The sequence below is a fragment of the Apus apus genome, chromosome 3 (genome assembly GCF_020740795.1).
Source record: "Apus apus isolate bApuApu2 chromosome 3, bApuApu2.pri.cur, whole genome shotgun sequence".
NCBI classification, from domain to species: Eukaryota; Metazoa; Chordata; class Aves; order Apodiformes; family Apodidae; genus Apus; species Apus apus.
The window spans coordinates 43,549,134-43,566,381 of NC_067284.1; the positions used below are offsets into that span (position 1 = coordinate 43,549,134).

General features: G+C 38.7%; 1 protein-coding gene across 6 annotated transcripts in view; it reads right to left on the reverse strand.

Annotated features, from left to right (window-relative positions):
* The window catches only part of RALGAPA2 (Ral GTPase activating protein catalytic subunit alpha 2), a 129,325-nt gene that overhangs the window by 84,714 nt on the left and 27,363 nt on the right, over positions 1-17,248 (reverse strand). For 3 of the 6 annotated variants that reach the window (XR_007888979.1, XM_051614313.1, XM_051614318.1), the window contains 12 exons: positions 16,422-16,621; positions 14,581-14,811; positions 11,307-11,480; positions 10,235-10,372; positions 9,485-9,633; positions 7,311-7,422; positions 6,412-6,649; positions 5,742-5,906; positions 4,526-4,666; positions 2,285-2,422; positions 1,971-1,991; positions 1,689-1,786 (listed from right to left, as the gene is read on the reverse strand). Coding sequence is in view for 5 of the 6 variants with exons in the window: in XM_051614313.1 (XP_051470273.1) it covers positions 1,689-1,786; positions 1,971-1,991; positions 2,285-2,422; positions 4,526-4,666; positions 5,742-5,906; positions 6,412-6,649; positions 7,311-7,422; positions 9,485-9,633; positions 10,235-10,372; positions 11,307-11,480; positions 14,581-14,811; positions 16,422-16,621 (1,805 nt within the window). In the remaining variant the exon portion in view is untranslated. The remainder of the gene's footprint in view (positions 1-1,688; positions 1,787-1,970; positions 1,992-2,284; positions 2,423-4,525; positions 4,667-5,741; positions 5,907-6,411; positions 6,650-7,310; positions 7,423-9,484; positions 9,634-10,234; positions 10,373-11,306; positions 11,481-14,580; positions 14,812-16,421; positions 16,622-17,248) is intronic. The other 3 variants (XM_051614315.1, XM_051614314.1, XM_051614317.1) reach the window with 3 other exon arrangements.

A 17,248-nucleotide genomic window follows, 5' to 3' on the forward strand; every position in this document is an offset into this window, starting at 1 on the left:
GTATAAAGAAACCTTTCAGGAATAAATTAGTAGTCATCTCTTATATCAGGGCACTACTCTTGCAAAACAACACAATCAAAGACATCTGATTTTTTGTTCACCACCTTCTCCACCAAATTAATTTACAGCCTAAATGCTGAAAACCCTTCAGACAATTTTTCTGCTTCTAGACAATATTGCTCTGTCCCTAAGCATATTTGTTTTGCTTTGTATCTGGCAGATCACCTTCAAATTCACATTTCTTGCAGCTCCACGTCATCTATAATGGTAAAAACTAAATTTCTGCCAGAAAAACACAGCATCATGTTTTCCATTGCAAATATGCAACAAAAAGCCCCAACACCTTATCCCTAGTTCTAACTGCTAAAGGAACTAAAACTCCTAAATTCCATTAACATTGCTGAAATTCCATTTTGATACTTGCAATTACGAGTATTTCTATTTTAAAATCAATTTCTTGAAGCAATGTCTGATCCACTGGCCAGACAATCTATTTGTTCTTCCTACATATATTTGAAGAAGCAAATTATTGCCACTAAAGAGACAACTAACTAGCTTGTAGAACTTAATACTATATTGTCTAACATTGTAGCCTTTTTTCTTTTCTTTTCTTTTTTTTTTTTTTTTACCTGGAGAGAATTGACAGTCATTCCCAAGAAATAATCATTTGCTTTCCTGAGAGGCTGCAGGGTGGTATCTCTTCCCTGAGGAATCTGACTTTTAGTGATCAGTGCTGACAATGTCCCAGTGGGTCAGCGTGGCTCACATGGCACATTAACCACACACACTGAGTACACGGGCAGACCCCAGCTTCCACTTGCAAAAAAGGTGGGAGTGTAATACTAGCAGCAGCCCAGCAGCACTTGCTTGTGAATATTTTATAACACATACCACTGAAATAGGATGGGGAGCCAGGTTAATTTTTAATTCCCCCATACAACTGAGCTTACTTCTCTCTCCCCTCTCTCCCCCACACAAAGCGGACTTTTCCTTCCTTGTTGAGTCCCTCTCTTATTCCTGAAGCAATAAATGAAAGCACGATACAGAAAATGTCTCATCCCTCCTTTCTAGAGCTAAGTGTTCATGATACTTAAAGTCTAGACATTTGGGAGAACTAAGGTCCAAAGACGAGACTCAGCTTTAAGTCCTCCATGCTGTGTTGCATTATACTTCACAAAGACAACCAGCCTTAGTCATTTATTATTTTTGCTGTTACTTTTTACTGTTTACATTCAAAAGTTGCATTAAAAATTTACAAAGCTCACCCATCCTGATGTTAACTCATACAAACATCTGCAAGGCATAGCTGGTGATACAAATTGTGATGAAGGTCCCCAGCACTTTAAACCATCAGACATTTATTCCAGTATATTGTAGCTCTGTAATCATGATTTATTTATATTTTAAAAGTTGTGAACTTTTTGTTTCCATTAAATATTTTAAAAGCACCAAAGTCTTGTATAAGACTAGAATATAGCCAATTACATAAAACTGCACAAGCAACTGAGAAGACCAGGAGACACAGAACAGTTGTACCAAACAGCATATGAAAAGCAACAGCTCAACTCCAGATGATGAATCATTTTTCACACATTCAGCTGCTAGAGTTTCTAAATACTAAAAAGCATCTAATTAGAAACAAAACATTGTTAGAATCTTAATGATAATCACTTTCTGATTTGCCTTACTTGCTCAGCTTCATGTTCCTTCTTTGTATATCCCTTATTTTCCTGTAGTGATCTGGAGTCTGAAGAAGTTAAATTATGAGAACTCCCTGCCTTTTTACCTAGAAATTTTAGAAAGTAAAGAAGAAATACGGACATTTGTGGGACCAAAGTGCATAGCAAATTATATGAGAAATCCCATGACATTTACATGTGCAGTTGTATTTACAGGTAAGTGAAGTGATCCAACATTAAAACAGAATACAGGATGTTTTGAAAAATCCTTCAAAAGCATAACCTACTTACATTGTAGGAGCAAAAGTAGAACTGTGAGCGTGAATAAACAAAATTTAAGTGTAAGCAAGATTTTAAAAAGTTCAACAGTTACATACAAAATGCATACACTCAAAGTTTTCAGCTTTATAAAAGGTCACGTCCTGCATTTGTGGTCTGTAACTTCTTAAGAAAAAGTTATTTCAGCAAGATACCAACAATATACTTACTAAGAAAATGAGATAAAAACTACTTTAGAACAGAGCTGGAAACCACAGTAGCATTTATGAGGCTGAATAAGTTTCAGTATTTTCTTCAGAAGTATTGTTATATTTTATCAAAATTACCTTGAAAAAAATCAGATGGAAACTGATCTGCAATATCTGAAGTGCTGCTACTTCGGGTTAGCTGCTGCTCTTGGTCTGCAAACAGGCCTGTAGCTTCTGTTCCTGTCGAATTTTCCAGTTGTTGAGATTCTTCAACTTCTGTTGATTTAATTAAAACACAAAATATTTGTGCAACCTCAGAATTATCTATACGTGGGAACTCCTTGCCCAAGAAATCTCTATGAAAAAGTGACCCATTCAAATATTTAAAATTCCCAAGTTAGAAAGCTGGAATGTAACCCCTAGTTATAGAAGTTACAACTCAAGTTTTAGAAAATATCTTTAGAAAAAAATGTTCAGAGAGAGCTGTATGAGCAGTGTAAGTGGTAAAAAGTCTAGGAAAAGGCCAGAAACTACTCCAGGGAGTGGGAGCTCAAAAGGAAGGGTGGGAGGATGGTACGTGAACAGAGTTATATTTTTCAGAGCTACAGACCCAAACTAGACCAGGTTCATTCTGGAAATGGAAAGAATAGAGGAGAGACGGTGAACTGCAAACGCAGAGTGTGCTTTCTGACTTGTCCTCCATAAAGAAGGGAAGGGGAGAATAAAAAAGGCAACAATTCAAACATTAAAAAAGGATCTGAGCTATACATGATTCAGGCTTAGTTTGTGAGGACAAACTGAATCATGCAGCTTTTCTTCTGTAACTGAAGAGAAATAAAAACAGGAAAGAGGCATGAAATTCAGGTGAGAAAGTAAACTGACATACTGGTATTTACTGACCTCAAAGTACAGAATGCAATAAAATAGAATAACAAATTAATATTTTTTTTGAAGTTTGTCTTTCAGGTCAATGGCCATATTCACTAGCTAGAACAAATTCAGTGTTACAACTGAAGATTCCTGTAAGCAGCATGAGACAAAAAAACACAAAATATTTCAGAGATCAGGAATCTTCTTTTCTTGCCACAGCAGCTAGGCACTCTGGTTATGGCTCAAGAGACACAAATCCCTCCCAGGAGATGAAATACAGGAGGTGTCAGAAAGTCATATTTTCAGAGACTTACTAGGTGGAAGCTGAAATAATACAAAGTCTGCTAACAGGATAGAAAAATCTCACTGCTTCTACCCACACACCGTGGCCAGGTGATAGGGTGAATGCCCTACAACAAAGCAGCTCTGTACTCTCAGGTCATTACATCAGTTTTTCACAACTATGCCTGGGTATGGGTACAGAATTCAGTTGAGAAGCTGTACACCTAGGGTTTGTTCCAGCTTTATTTGTCAAAACTGCAAGTTCCATAGGACAAGACTGTATCAAAAGCAAGAAAAAAGTTTACTATGCTTTTGAGAAAAAAACCTGCCCACTTCAGTCTAAATAACCACAAAAATGCCCAAATCTGGATTGCTGCCTTCCATTTTTGCATATCTAAACCTTAGTATACTTGGTTTGAAATGTATGAAAACTTTAACAACTGGTTGGAAACCTTTAATAAAATCAAGGAATTTGAAGTATAAACATTAATAAAAACATTTATTTATTAAGAAATTTAAATAAATTTTACTTTAGTTACTAGGGAATATGGATCTAATGGTAATTCATGGTAATCTTTAATATTAAAATGAAAAAAGATTGCACGGGTTGCAATACTAAAAACATTTTGAGAGAAATCAAACACTATCTGAGAATGAAGAGGCACAGGCAAATCTTTCAGATTAGCTTCTGGATTCAGTATTTCAGGAAGAATGTTTTAGAAGAAAAAAATAAAATTCTGCATCTGTAACTGAGTATAACACAGAATGAATGGAATGAGATTTGTCTTTAAAATCAAATAGCACAACCAGCTGCATTTCTTTGCAGATGTTCCTTGCACTAGCTCATTCAACTAGTTTCTAGAGTAGTTCCCTGAAAAGATACTGCTCTCCTCCTTTTTCCTCAAAAGGCTAATTATTTTGACAATTAACCTGGTGATAGAATAACAGGTAACAGGAAAGCATAAGTAGTAGCCACTTTTTGCCACCCTTTGCAACTCTGAAAAAGGACAAGACAGCCTCCCATTAAACTTGCTTTTCTCTTAATGGCTACCAATAGTATTTAACACCATGTTTTGGACAGGTCCAAGGCACGGGAAACAGAACAGGTGTAGAACATCTCATTTCACATTACTAAAGAATAACCAACTGGACAGAAAGGGAGTAGACCGACAGCAGTTTAAAAATATAAAGAACATTTATATAAAAGATGACTTTAAAGTACAGTACCTGACAGTCTGTGAGAGCAAGAAGTGTAAGAGATACCAGGTAAGAGAGAGCTCACAGTGTGAAGCAGAAGAGGTACACTTTTAGTAGCTGGCAAAGCCTCATAAAGATGAGCACAGTTGGTGATAGACTGGCTCCGCTTAGCTTCCAGGAAAAAATAAAGCAATAATTAGGTCAGAAAAAATAATTAAATATTTGGGGTTTTGAATGTCATGATGCAATGAAACACAAAGCTTTTGAAAAAAATAGTTTTATACCCCATCAAAGCCAGAATAATTATCTTTTTATATGACCATGAGACACAAAATTAAACTAAGGGCTTTTTATACGTGAAATTCACCCTCCTGCCTGCCAACCTACTTGTTTCCTACCAATGAAGCTTTTCTTCCTAGAGGTAAGAGGTTCCTTTAATTTGAACACACACAGCCAAGTAAAGTCCTTGCTGACCAATTCTTCAGGTTCTCCCTAATGCTCTGGTGAGAAGCCTAGGGGAGAAATGCTGCAGCACAAGAAAGAATCATCTGCTGGAGCACAAATAGGAACTCGCTGAATTTAAAAATAAAACAGAAACAAATAATTAATTTACTCCATTGCCAAAATGTTTTGTGACCTGAGCTGAAGACTGTGGCCTATTCCGAAGCCCATAGTCTCAAAAATGTACTAAATCCACCTTCAAATTCTCCTGGTAAGAAAAACACAGCTAATCTGATATCAATGAGGAAGGAAGCTGTGCAGCAAAACATCTCTGATTAAAAAGCAGGAGATTTTCTATGGAGTTTTAATCCATAGCCCATTGAAGTGGAACATGGAAACATGCCATCAAGACATAAAAAATATCAAATTCAGGCTGCTGAAATGCTTGAAAAATCAGGTATCTACTCAATGCCTGGGGTCTCAGACATTCCCCATAATTTCTCATCCCAGTTCTCCCTTCTCCTGTTTTCGTCTTTCTGGAAGTAAAGATAGTTACAGTAAATAATAACTTGTAATTAAATGTATTTAAAAGTATACATTGAACTTTGCAAAATACTTCTGATTCTTTGTTAACTCTTTATTCATACAGGTAGTGGTCAAGACATTCAGATACATGTAGGCAACATCTCTGTTTAAGCATTTAATTATTAAGTTGCACAACTTTTGGCACCAGCCACAACTCCAAGACAGATTTAAAAATTGAATGTTACTGAGTGGGAACATGAACACTTCATTATGGTCTAACCTGTTGCTCTTTGACGAACAATATTTCTTGCTTTCTCAACTCCTGGGGCTCCAGAGGTTGTAGCACTTCTGAATCTCATTGGCTCCACAACTTCAGGATGACTCTTCCAGCTTAATGAAAAAGATCTTCCCACTACAGCTGTTTTCTGAGGCTCTAAAATGCCACCTTAGAGACAAAGAGAACAAAATTCTTTTCCATTATATGCTTTGGCACATACTTTTTCTTAAAGTATGACTGGACTTACAAGCACTCAGACATGAAAAATATTCATCTTTCAAACAACAGAGGGAAATTTTTACGTTTATTAAAAAACAATCACTACTTCAACTGTGTGCATAATGCTTAATATAAATACATGGAAAATAATTTTTACATTGATGACTAAGCCAGGCTACAGCACAGGAAACCACGTTTCATTTCTGCTACACAGAAAAGACTGATTTTGAGCGGGTATTAAATACTGCTAAATAACCATCTTCTATTGACCCCAATTACCTTCCCTCCCACAATGAAGGATGAGAATACATACATCTAAAGCTCTTCATACTTGATTAAATAAGTTCTTACACTAGATTAAGTAGTATTTAATGTTAGATTAAATTAATTTTAAAGTTTAAACTTAAATATTTAACTTGTTTGATAGAAAAAGCACTGCAGCACAGAGACTAACCTTTTCCCCTCTGCTTTTTTTCTTTTTGTTCACTGAGCTTATCCAAGGGTAAGTTTGTCATTTCCACCCCATACACAGTTCTTGCTAGCACTGCTGTTAGAGAGTCCATGATATTGGCCCACTCGTTTATGAGCTCCTCCCAGTCTGTCAGGGCAGACAGAACACTGAGCAGCTCATCCCACAGCTCCCGAGAAATGTAAACGCTCAGGTTTGCTCTGATCCAGGCTACAATGAGGGTCTGAGAGAAAAGGAACAAGCAGCAGTTCATCCATTTCTGTCAAGATTAATTCAGCACACCAACAAAGAATCATAAAAGCTCCTGACTAGAGAAATCTAAAAATTCAGAAACACATGTTTCAGGTAGTCTGTATGTACTCTCTTAAGCTGATATAATACACTGTGTATAATAATGATAACAGAACAAAGAATAGTCTCCTACACTTACAGAATGATTGTGGCGGTTAAGCTATTCCTGTGACACACAGATACTGTAGCTGAGCAGGCAAAGTACAATAGGATGAATAAATTTCTTCATCTCATTCAATGTGACTCAGTTTTGACTTGACAGCTGAACTTCCAGGAAAACAGTTACATCAAGTTCACACTTCAGAGACACTCACTGAAGATACCCCACAAAAAGACTGTGTGCCTGCCTGTTCTATCACAGTTTGTAACAGAGCTCTGAAGACCAGCTCAAATCAACTGCTTGCTGCACCCGCAATCTGCCTCCCTCTGACAAGGAACAGTTTACAAAGTAATTCCTTGTTTTACTGCGAAGGAGAATTTTTTTCATGTTTTGCAAGTAGGTTTTATAGTATTGTGTAATAGTGCTTAATTAAAACTATGGGTATTCATCATGAAAAACAAACACAAAAAACAAACCAACTCCAAACACTCACTCGGAAAAGTAATCCTGACATGCTTTGAGCGAAGGTATCGTTTATTTGGTTTTCTTTTGGCTTCTGCATCACAGCTTCTGTTATTCTAAGGAGTATCTGTAACATCTGTTCCCTGGTTCCAAAACAAAATTGTACGTTTTGTTCACATGTTCCATTAATTGTACTTGTTAATTTTCATGTACCAGAAAGCCCTCTTAATTCTCCAGTGAGCCTTACACACTGAGAATGCAAACACACTTCAGATACTTCACAGATCATTTGCAGTATCATAGAATCATAGAATCATAGAATCATAGGGGTTGGAAGGGACCTCGAAAGATCGTCTAGTCCAACCCCCCCTGCCAGAGCAGGGTCACCTAGAGTACATCACACAGGAAGGCGTCCAGGCGGGTTTTGAATGTCTCCAGAGAAGGAGACTCCACAGCCTCTCTGGGCAGCCTGTTCCAGTGCTCTGTCACTCTCACAGTAAAAAAATTTTTTCTGATATTCACCTTAAACCTCCTATGCTCCAATTTGTATCCATTACTCCTTGTCCTATCACTGGTCATCACTGAAAAAAGCTTAACTCCATCTTCTTGACACTCACCCTTTACGTATTTGTAAACATTGATGAGGTCACCCCTCAGTCTCCTTTTCTCCAAACTAGAGACCCAGCTCTCTCAGCCTTTCCTTATAAGGGAGATGTTCCACTCCCTTAATCATCTTTGTGGCTCTGCGCTGGACTCTTTCAAGCAGTTCCCTGTCCTTCCTGAACTGAGGGGCCCAGAACTGGACACAATACTCCAGATGCGGCCTCACCAATGCAGAATAGAGGGGGAGGAGAACCTCTCTTGACCTACGAACCACACCCTTTCTAATACACCCCAGGATGCCATTGGCCTTCTTAGCCACAAGGGCACATTGCTGGCTCATGGTCATCCTCCTGTCTACCAGGACCCCCAGATCCCTTTCACCTACACTGCTCTCCAGCAGGTCAGCCCCCAACCTGTACTGGTACATGGCATTTTTCTTCCCCAAACGCAAAACTCTACACTTGCCCTTGTTAAACTTCATCAGGTTTTTCCCCGCCCAAGTCTCCAGCCTGTCTAAGTCTCTCTGAATGGCAGCACAGCCTTCTGGTGTGTCAGCCACTCCTCCCAGCTTGGTGTCATCAGCAAACTTGCTGAGGGTACATTCTGTACCCTCATCCAGGTCGCTGATGAAGATGTTGAACAACACCGGTCCCAGTACCGACCCCTGAGGGACTCCACTAGTCACAGGCCTCCATCTAGATTCTGCCCCATTGACTACAACTCTCTGACTTCTTCCTTTCAACCAGTTCTTGATCCACCTCACTGCCTGATCATCAAACCCACACTTGATCAACTTATCTACAAGGATGCTGTGGGAGACGGTGTCAAATGCTTTACTGAAATCAAGATAGACCACATCCACCGCTCTACCATCATCTATCCACCTAGTAATTTCCTCATAGAAGGCTATGAAGTTAGTCAAACATGACTTACCCTTGGTAAAACCATGTTGACTGCTCTCGATGACCCCCATGTCCTTGATATGCCTAGAGATAGTGCCAAGGACAAGTTGTTCCATCACCTTTCCAGGGATGGAGGTGAGGCTGACCGGTCTATAGTTACCCGGGTCCTCCTTCTTGCCCTTCTTGTAGACTGGAGTGACATTTGCTATCCTCCAGTCCTCAGGCACCTCTCCTGTTACCCATGACTTACCGAAGATGATGGAGAGTGGAGTAGCAATGACCTCCGCCAGCTCCCTCAGCACCCTTGGATGCATTTCATCCGGACCCATCAATTTATGGATGTCCAGATTACGCAACTGATCCCTAACCCAATCCTCATCTACCTGGGCAAACTCCTCCTTTATCTTGACTTCTACTGGGGCTATATGAAACTAACATTAGTTGGTTGTGAACTGTAAAAACTAATGTTTGAAAATGTGAAGTCAGGAATGGAAATACCAGCCAGAACCTTGAACTCAAGTAGTACAATGAGGTAGGCTCAGCAGAACCTACAATGTCACAAACCAATTCAGAGGCCAGTCATGAGCGTGACAATAAGGTCTGCCCTGAGAAAACCAGTATTTTCCCTACCCAGTAATGCTCCTGTTAAGTTTAACTGTTGATAACAGTTGATAACAGATGCAGAATATACTAGGCTTACCACGTCTTTTTATTCATTGATAGTTCCATTATCATGCGCCTAAAGATGCTCAGAACTGCTTTGCAAGCATCAACTTGCTCCTTCAGAAGCACAGGGACTTCAAGGCACGGTTCCAGTAAGAAAACATTTGCAGAGTTTGTCAAGAATACCTTCAAGACAGGCACTGACAGTCAGTTTACTTAGCATCGGGAATAAAAATAGTCAAGACTTAGAATAAAATACTTGTCCTCCTCCAGTAAAACCTTTTGCTTTCCTTAGAGCAAGGTTCATGTTTTACCTGTAACTTCACTTTTTCTTCATCATTCTAAGGAACAGTCAGGAGGCATTACAGACCCAACAAAGGAAGGCATTGCTCAGTATGGTGTTCTTAGGTATCTCTTCTGTTTGGTCAGGCAAACCTCCTGTTTCCTCCAACTACTCATTTCTTGCCATTATATGCTTAAGCAACCACCAGTACTTCCAATAAATGAGATTCAATTACAGCAAATGTACATTTCTGATTAATTACTAGTACCCATAGTAGAAAAAAAAAATGAGCCTTCTGTCTAAAAATAGGTCTCTGGCTCTAAGACACAGTCACACGGTTTAATATATATTTTTTTTAAGTTATGCATTAAGTCCAGATTGTATCTTAGAAAAGGCATCAACTGCTGGTAGCTGTCTTCCTTAATCCCAGAGACTGTATTATAATTTGTAGCATAAACTACATGATTATGTAAGATACAGCCTTGTACTCTGTGTCCACCACACCTGTAAAGCTGCTTGAGCACCAGCTTTAACATTTTTATCTTCATCTTCCAATATACATCCTCTGTTAACAGCACTGGTGAAGGAGTACGTTCTTCCCCAGCTGGAGGAGCGCTTATGTCCTGAATGGTCAGAGGAAAGCTTTCAAAAACATGATTCAGTTAGTGACAAAGCAGAAAGGAACAAGTCTATATTTATTCAAAGTAATTCAAAATGTCAAAAGCAAGAAAAGGGAGAACTGTCATGTCCTATATTCCATTTCAGCAAGGAATTTATGTCTATTACTTCTGAGTCTCTCAGACTGAGAAATACAGACTAATAAATATACAGGCTATATATGGAGTGTAACGGTTCATAAAAGTTTTAAGAGCTACTGTCTTTAAAATATTTTACATCACATTTCATAGCCACCGATTTCATTAGTATTTTAATTTAAGCCTAGCAAAACTATAAAGCCCCTACAAAAACACACTGTCAAAATCTTCTAATTCTCACTATGTTTTTAGAACTCAAACCTCTTTCTGAGTACAGCAGAGCTTCCCTTTAAATAGCTTCACAGTGTCGAGTACCAAAGTCAGCTTTTACTGATGATTCAGGATAGGATACTAAAAAGATGATGCACTGAATTTGTATCCACACTTCAGAATTTCTACCCTAAGGTATCTGAATCCAAATATTTCCTCCAGTATATACAAATTAGTAGATATTTGCAAATTCTTAAGTAACTAACACCAAAAGGAGATAGTCCTACATGTACTAGGCCAACAGACAGTGTAAATTTTAACACTGCAGAACATATTAGTATTTCTTCCATTAAGGTCTTGCTATCATATTTGTATAGACAGGGACTAATCAACCAATTACATTTTTCAAATTAGCTGCAATTTTTCCTTACACTCAGTAAAGGCTATTGAACACTCAAGATTTTTAAAAATTTCTGGGTCTTAAGTAAAAGAATTTTTTTGTCTTGATTTTCCACACATTTTAAAAATGGATACGCATTTACATATTAAGTTTAAAAATTAAATAATAGATTGTGGGTGAACAGAATAAATATGTAACAGTGATACCATACATGTTTACCATCCATTTGCACTGATGAATCCTCTAAGTTGACAACAGCATCCTGACTGTCTTCCTTCTTGTCTGGCTCCTCCATGAACACAGGTTTCTCTTGCAATATCCACTTCCGATATACCTTAACCACTTTTCGTGTTGCAGATATATCAGAAGGTGGCAATAAAAAAGCCTAAATTAAGGAGTTAACTAATTTTACTATACAGGGGACATAAGATTTGCACACACATATAAACATGCCTCCACACCACCACCCATAAATACAACTCAAAAAGAAAGGATACATGATTTTTCCTTTTATGTCTGTACTAGAAGGAGCTGAATAATCAACAACCTGTGCATATATCTATGCCATTCACAATTCCATAACTCTTACTTCCAAATTACTTTCATGTTGTACTTGTTTGGACAAAACCAAAGAGGTTGTTTTTTGCTCCTTGCAAGCTCTCCAACTCAATGTGGATTCACCTCACAAGCCATTAGTAGCCATAGAGGCCTGGCAGAATAAACTTCGCTACACTTTCTAGAGAAAATAACTTCACATTACATCAGCAGTATGCAATGCAAAATGTTCTTTCAGCAAATGTAGGTAGATACAAGACAGTAAGCTGTGATGAGGATGACAGTGGCTGGTGTTCCATCCTTTCTCCCTACAAAATGAATTTATTTTCAACATACTCCTCGATATCCATGTTTGGGAATCATTCTGTAAAGATACTGTAGAGTGCCAAAATGAATAACTACCTCAAAACAGCTACCCTGAAAAACTGGACATTGTGCTCAGGTGGGGTTCTTATTCCATAAGCCACCTGGACCCTGTTGTCACAAGGACAGCCCCTCATTCAGTAACCAGCCTGATAAACTGGACTCTATCCTTGAAGGGGGGAGCCCTCCTTTGGCAGCCACCATGATAAATGGAACACTGTCCTTACTTGATAAGGAACAAGAGAAGCCCCTTGCAGACAGGGTGCCATCTTGCAAAAGACCACTTCCTGTTGAAGGACAGAGCCCATGCATGAAAAGAAAGATCACTGCTCAGTCAACCCGGATGGGGTTTGGGGGGGAGGGCCGAAGTGGCTACCTGGACCCCTGTGCCCCAACAACTCATTTCCAGAACATTCCCAAATCCAACACTGAATCTGTGCCAAGTAGGCTGAACCTCACCCAGAGAGGTGGGGCCAGATGCCATAAAAGAGGCAGATTCAAAATGCTCAGGGTGGACACCCACCATCCAAGGACCACAACCTCCTTGGTAACAATCCAGATAATCTCTGGATCCAAGGGTGGTGATATCTTTCCTGCTTCCTCTTTCTGTATCTCTCTCTGCTAAGTTTTTCCAGTTGTAACCTATTGTTCTGAGAGTACAATTTTTACTAAGTTCTGTTGGTTCTAAACTGTTGTTTTGAGAGTGATACTGTTGTATGTTTCCTTTTGACAAGCTTTATTATCTTACTCAATTTAAGTAACATTTTGTATAAGCCTCCTGGGTAATGCTCTTACTCTTAGAACACCCCCCAGAGAATTCCAGAGCTTAATCTCGCCGACTGGGTTGGTAAAAGAGATTATTTAAGAGAGGGAATTGGATCTAAACCTCCCTGGGTCAACCCCCACCTCTGGGTAACTCCACCCATGCCCACTTTGTGGGACTTGACAGTGCCATACCCAGCTTGTGGGATGTGACAGATACCCTCTCCAAAAGCTTACAAAGGCTAGACTGGCTGCTTCCCCACATTTCTAGACGTTTAGGAGACTAAATAAAAATAAAATGTAGTGGCAGAAGACCTTTGGACTGGAGTGAACAGTTACAGAAATCAATGTCTGGAAATATCATCTGGTACAAAAAGGCATATTTTGCAAAAAAAAAGTTTATATCGATATGCATTATATTATAAAACCACAGAAAGAGATGAATATACATTTTTCGTAGTAAAAAAATAAGTCCTTTTAACTATGAAGAGATCACCCACTCTCCACGATTTAAAACTCTCTATATACATATTTAGGGTCCAAAGCTATAGCATTTCCTATACCCAGTTTAGCTGCAGAAACACTACAAAGGTATCTTGCTCAGTTTGGTGGAAAATTTTGCATCACATTGTACACTTCAACTTTATAGTCAGCAGGAAGTGCAACATACAACAGTTGATTTCAATGGAAATTGAAGGGTTAGCAAAAGAAGTTCCAATATGCCAGACAGCAGGTATGTGAAATTTCTGAAAATGTCTTCACAGCCACTGTCATTAAGGATGCAGAAACAGAAAAATCCAGAAGCCAACTGCTAGAACATTACAGAAACAACAGCTCATCACAGGGATGAATGGGCACTGCACAGAATGCTTTCAAGAAAGGTGAAGAACTACTGTTCAGGATAAAAACAACCAAAAAGGTGTAGAGGAATACACAGTGAGATTTCTGGAACGTAGAGATAAACACAAAACGGATCCAAATACAATTATTTCATTCAGTTACTGGACACTGATCATAACGAACAATGATAGAAGTACTGCATCCCGTTAGTCTTTGCTCCCTTCAAGACTGGTCTAACCTTCCACACTCTGAACAAACGCCAGGAGAGGGCAGCATGCCACAGCGGTTCCCAACGTGCACAAAAGTAGTCCGTGTCCCTGTGCCATCCGTTTCACTGAAAAGCACCGGTACAAGGAGTTCCTAAACCGTGCCACACAAGATACTTCACCATATGTGAAGCATATGTGTTTGCTCAGCTGCTGGAGAGTATCTTCTGCACATTTATGTGACACAGAACTGCTGCTTCAACCGATTTCTACCTTGGTACCAGACACACTCAAACAAAAGATGGGGACTCTCCAGTCCACCACATATTTTCTCCCTAACAGCTGAAAAGATGTCAAATTAATGAAAAATAGTAGTAGAAGCAATGTTCAAATAGACAGTAAATACCGATGTTGGTCACAGGAACAAGAATCTTACAATTCAAATAATAAATTTGCAAGCTAATAGCTCTTTACACACCCTTAAATTATATCATAATACCAAGAACAAATAAAGTGGCCTGTTCAATTAAGACATGTTGATGTCTGGCATCAGCAGCAAGCTTCAGGTCCTAGAAAAATGTCTTAATTTTATCATTAAAACTAGACCTAGTAAGGACTCCAAACTAAAAGGGTGCTGGTGTGATTATCATCACATTTGACATTACCTGACCAACAGCCTTCACTATGTTCTCGCTCATAACCTCGTCAGTTCCTCTAAAAAAACAAAACAAAAACAAACCAGAAACTAAACATACACACCTGTCGAAACACCTCATTAACAAAGTTAACATATCCTCGAGTGGACAGGAGGATCCTCTGCACCATCTCGTAGACAGTGCGGTGCTGCTCATCGACGCTGCAGAGGCTGGAGCTGCTGAGCCTTCTGTCAGACAAGGTGCTGCTGTTGGAATGGCTTCTCTCCTGCTCGCTTGTGTAAGGCATACTGGTTTCCAGCTCTGCATTTTTGTCTTGGTTCACAACACCAACAGTCTACACAGAAGGAAATACATGCCCAGTTAAATAACTGAAGTAGCATACATAAAAAATCTGAAATACTCACACAGAACTCAAGATACTAGCGCTCTTTTACAACAACACGCTGGAATCCTAGCAGTCAGGAAATGTAATTTTCAGCCTAATGCTTGATCCAAGAAACAATCTGGTTTTATACACTGCATGACGTACACTTCGTATGCCCCCCCAACCCAAAACAGCTGACTGACTTGTCTGCTCAGTAAGACAAAAAAGTAGAAGGGGTGCAGGGGAGGAAGGCACACAGTGGAGAAGAAGCCCCAAGTCCCTTCTTTTTTTGAAAAACAGTGGATCACATCACTATACAAGGCTCATACTCTTGCACATTACTATTCCTGAAAATTCTTTAACAGGTTTTGTTCTGGCACCACATGTATTTTGCAACATCTCAAACCGTGTCCGGTTAACATGATCCAGCCAGGAGACAGAGGACTAAATAACTGCTTTTGAGTTACCAGAAAAAAGAACCCAATGAACACTAACTCCAAGCATTGCCCAAACACACATCTGCTTTATGTTTACATCAACCAAGTGAGCAGGAACAGAGCAGCAATAACATCTCTACTGCTTTTCACCATGAACTTTTGTGGTGAGATTCAGCCACAGCAGCAAGGCACAAGGTACAGCCAGTGAGCTTCAAAGCCACTAAGAAGTCAACGTTTGCCAAAAGCTGGCACACATCTTCAGCTAAGTGAGAACTTTTAACCACTTTCCATTTTGGGGGCATCATTACCTTTATACAAGCTAAGTATTTACTTGGTGTCAGCTGTCTATAGATTTCAGTAAAAAGAGAAAAAAACACAATAGGCTGTGTCTGTTGGAATGGCACTGCAGTTTATACAAGAAGTGGAATTTCCAATGAGATACAAAAGATAAATTTAAAAAAGCACTTTCAGAAGATAATCTAGACTGGGCTGGTTCAGAGCTTGAAATTTCCACAGTTAAGAAACTTCAAAGCAATAGATATGAAAATGTGCAGTTCTACCATAATGGTTAATGTATGCTTTCCACTGAATCCAGATTTGACACTGACACTTACCATTCAAGAGAATAATGTAAGTTGATATTGATGCTAAATTTTTAACAGAAGTTGGAGAATCTCTTAAAAGAAAAACCACTTATTTCTACAAAATTCATTGTGAAGTCCCTAATGCTAGAGAAGTCTCAACCAGCAATTGGAAAGTGAAATATTTTTCTAATATCTCATTGTAAACAGCTGCTATAATCAAGAAAAAAACAAAGCAGCCTTTGAGGTTGCTGGGAAATGGTCCATGGCACAAATAAATTTGACAGTTTACAGATTAAATTCCAGAAGTCTAAACACAGTGCTGATGAAGTTAGTAAGGCAAACAGCTCTGAGAAAAAAAAATTCTAGTAAATTACTAAAGGGTTTCCCTTGGAGATACCCTCCTTCATTAAAAAAAAAAAAAAAAAGAAAAAGAAATAATCAAGTACAGCATTTATTCACTTTGGGATCTAATTTCTTTTTGCTTCAGTTGTCAGCGCACTGAGATAATTTGCAAGGTTAGCAGATACGTATAAAAAGAGAGGTAAACTTTAAAGCACACCTGAATAATTTTAGGGAGCATTTCTCCTCCATTTTTTGTATTCTGAACAGCAGTTAAATATTTCTTTTCAAGAAAGAAGGTAACGAGCCACTTAATAAAAACAACTCGAGCTGCCATGTATGGGATTTTTGTGCTATAGACACTTTCATTGTTTCGGGTTGCAGTAATATACACTGGTCTTGGTCTTACATCAGGAATATCTGGTGAGATAAAAAGAGAACACACAAAGAATCTCAAGAAAGTGTAACTGCTTCCAGATTCTGGTTAACTGTATTGATTGAACACATCACCAACAACATTTTCTCCGTATGAAATAGCAGATGCAATGACTGAGAGCTTTTATTATATAAATGCTTATATTCAATAGTAATGTTACTACTCCTAAAGAAAACAGAGAACACAAAAGCAGGGATCTTTCCTGAAAGTTATAATTTGTATCTCACAGAACAAAGGAAAGCAAAATGGAAGGGCTGCAAAATGATGGGCAAAATTGAACATAAAGAACTACTTCTACTGCCATGTAAGTTAATTTTACAAGTTTTACAGAGTTTTATTAACAAAGTACAGTGAGAAAGAAGAGGTGGGTCTGGAACTCTTGACAGTGCAAAGATAGGAAGGAAAAGGATACTTAGCACATTGGAAATAAAATTTAACTCAGGTGCAAAGAGCACTGCACAAGCTGAAATAAAAAAAAGAAAACACAAGGGAAGAGGTGGAAGATTGCCAAAGGGAGATAGGTTGGGTCATAATTTGTTCAGATGCTTAGATTTAAGGAAGAATCACTTTTACACAACTGGAAACACAGAAGGCCTGAGCTCTAGCTGTGA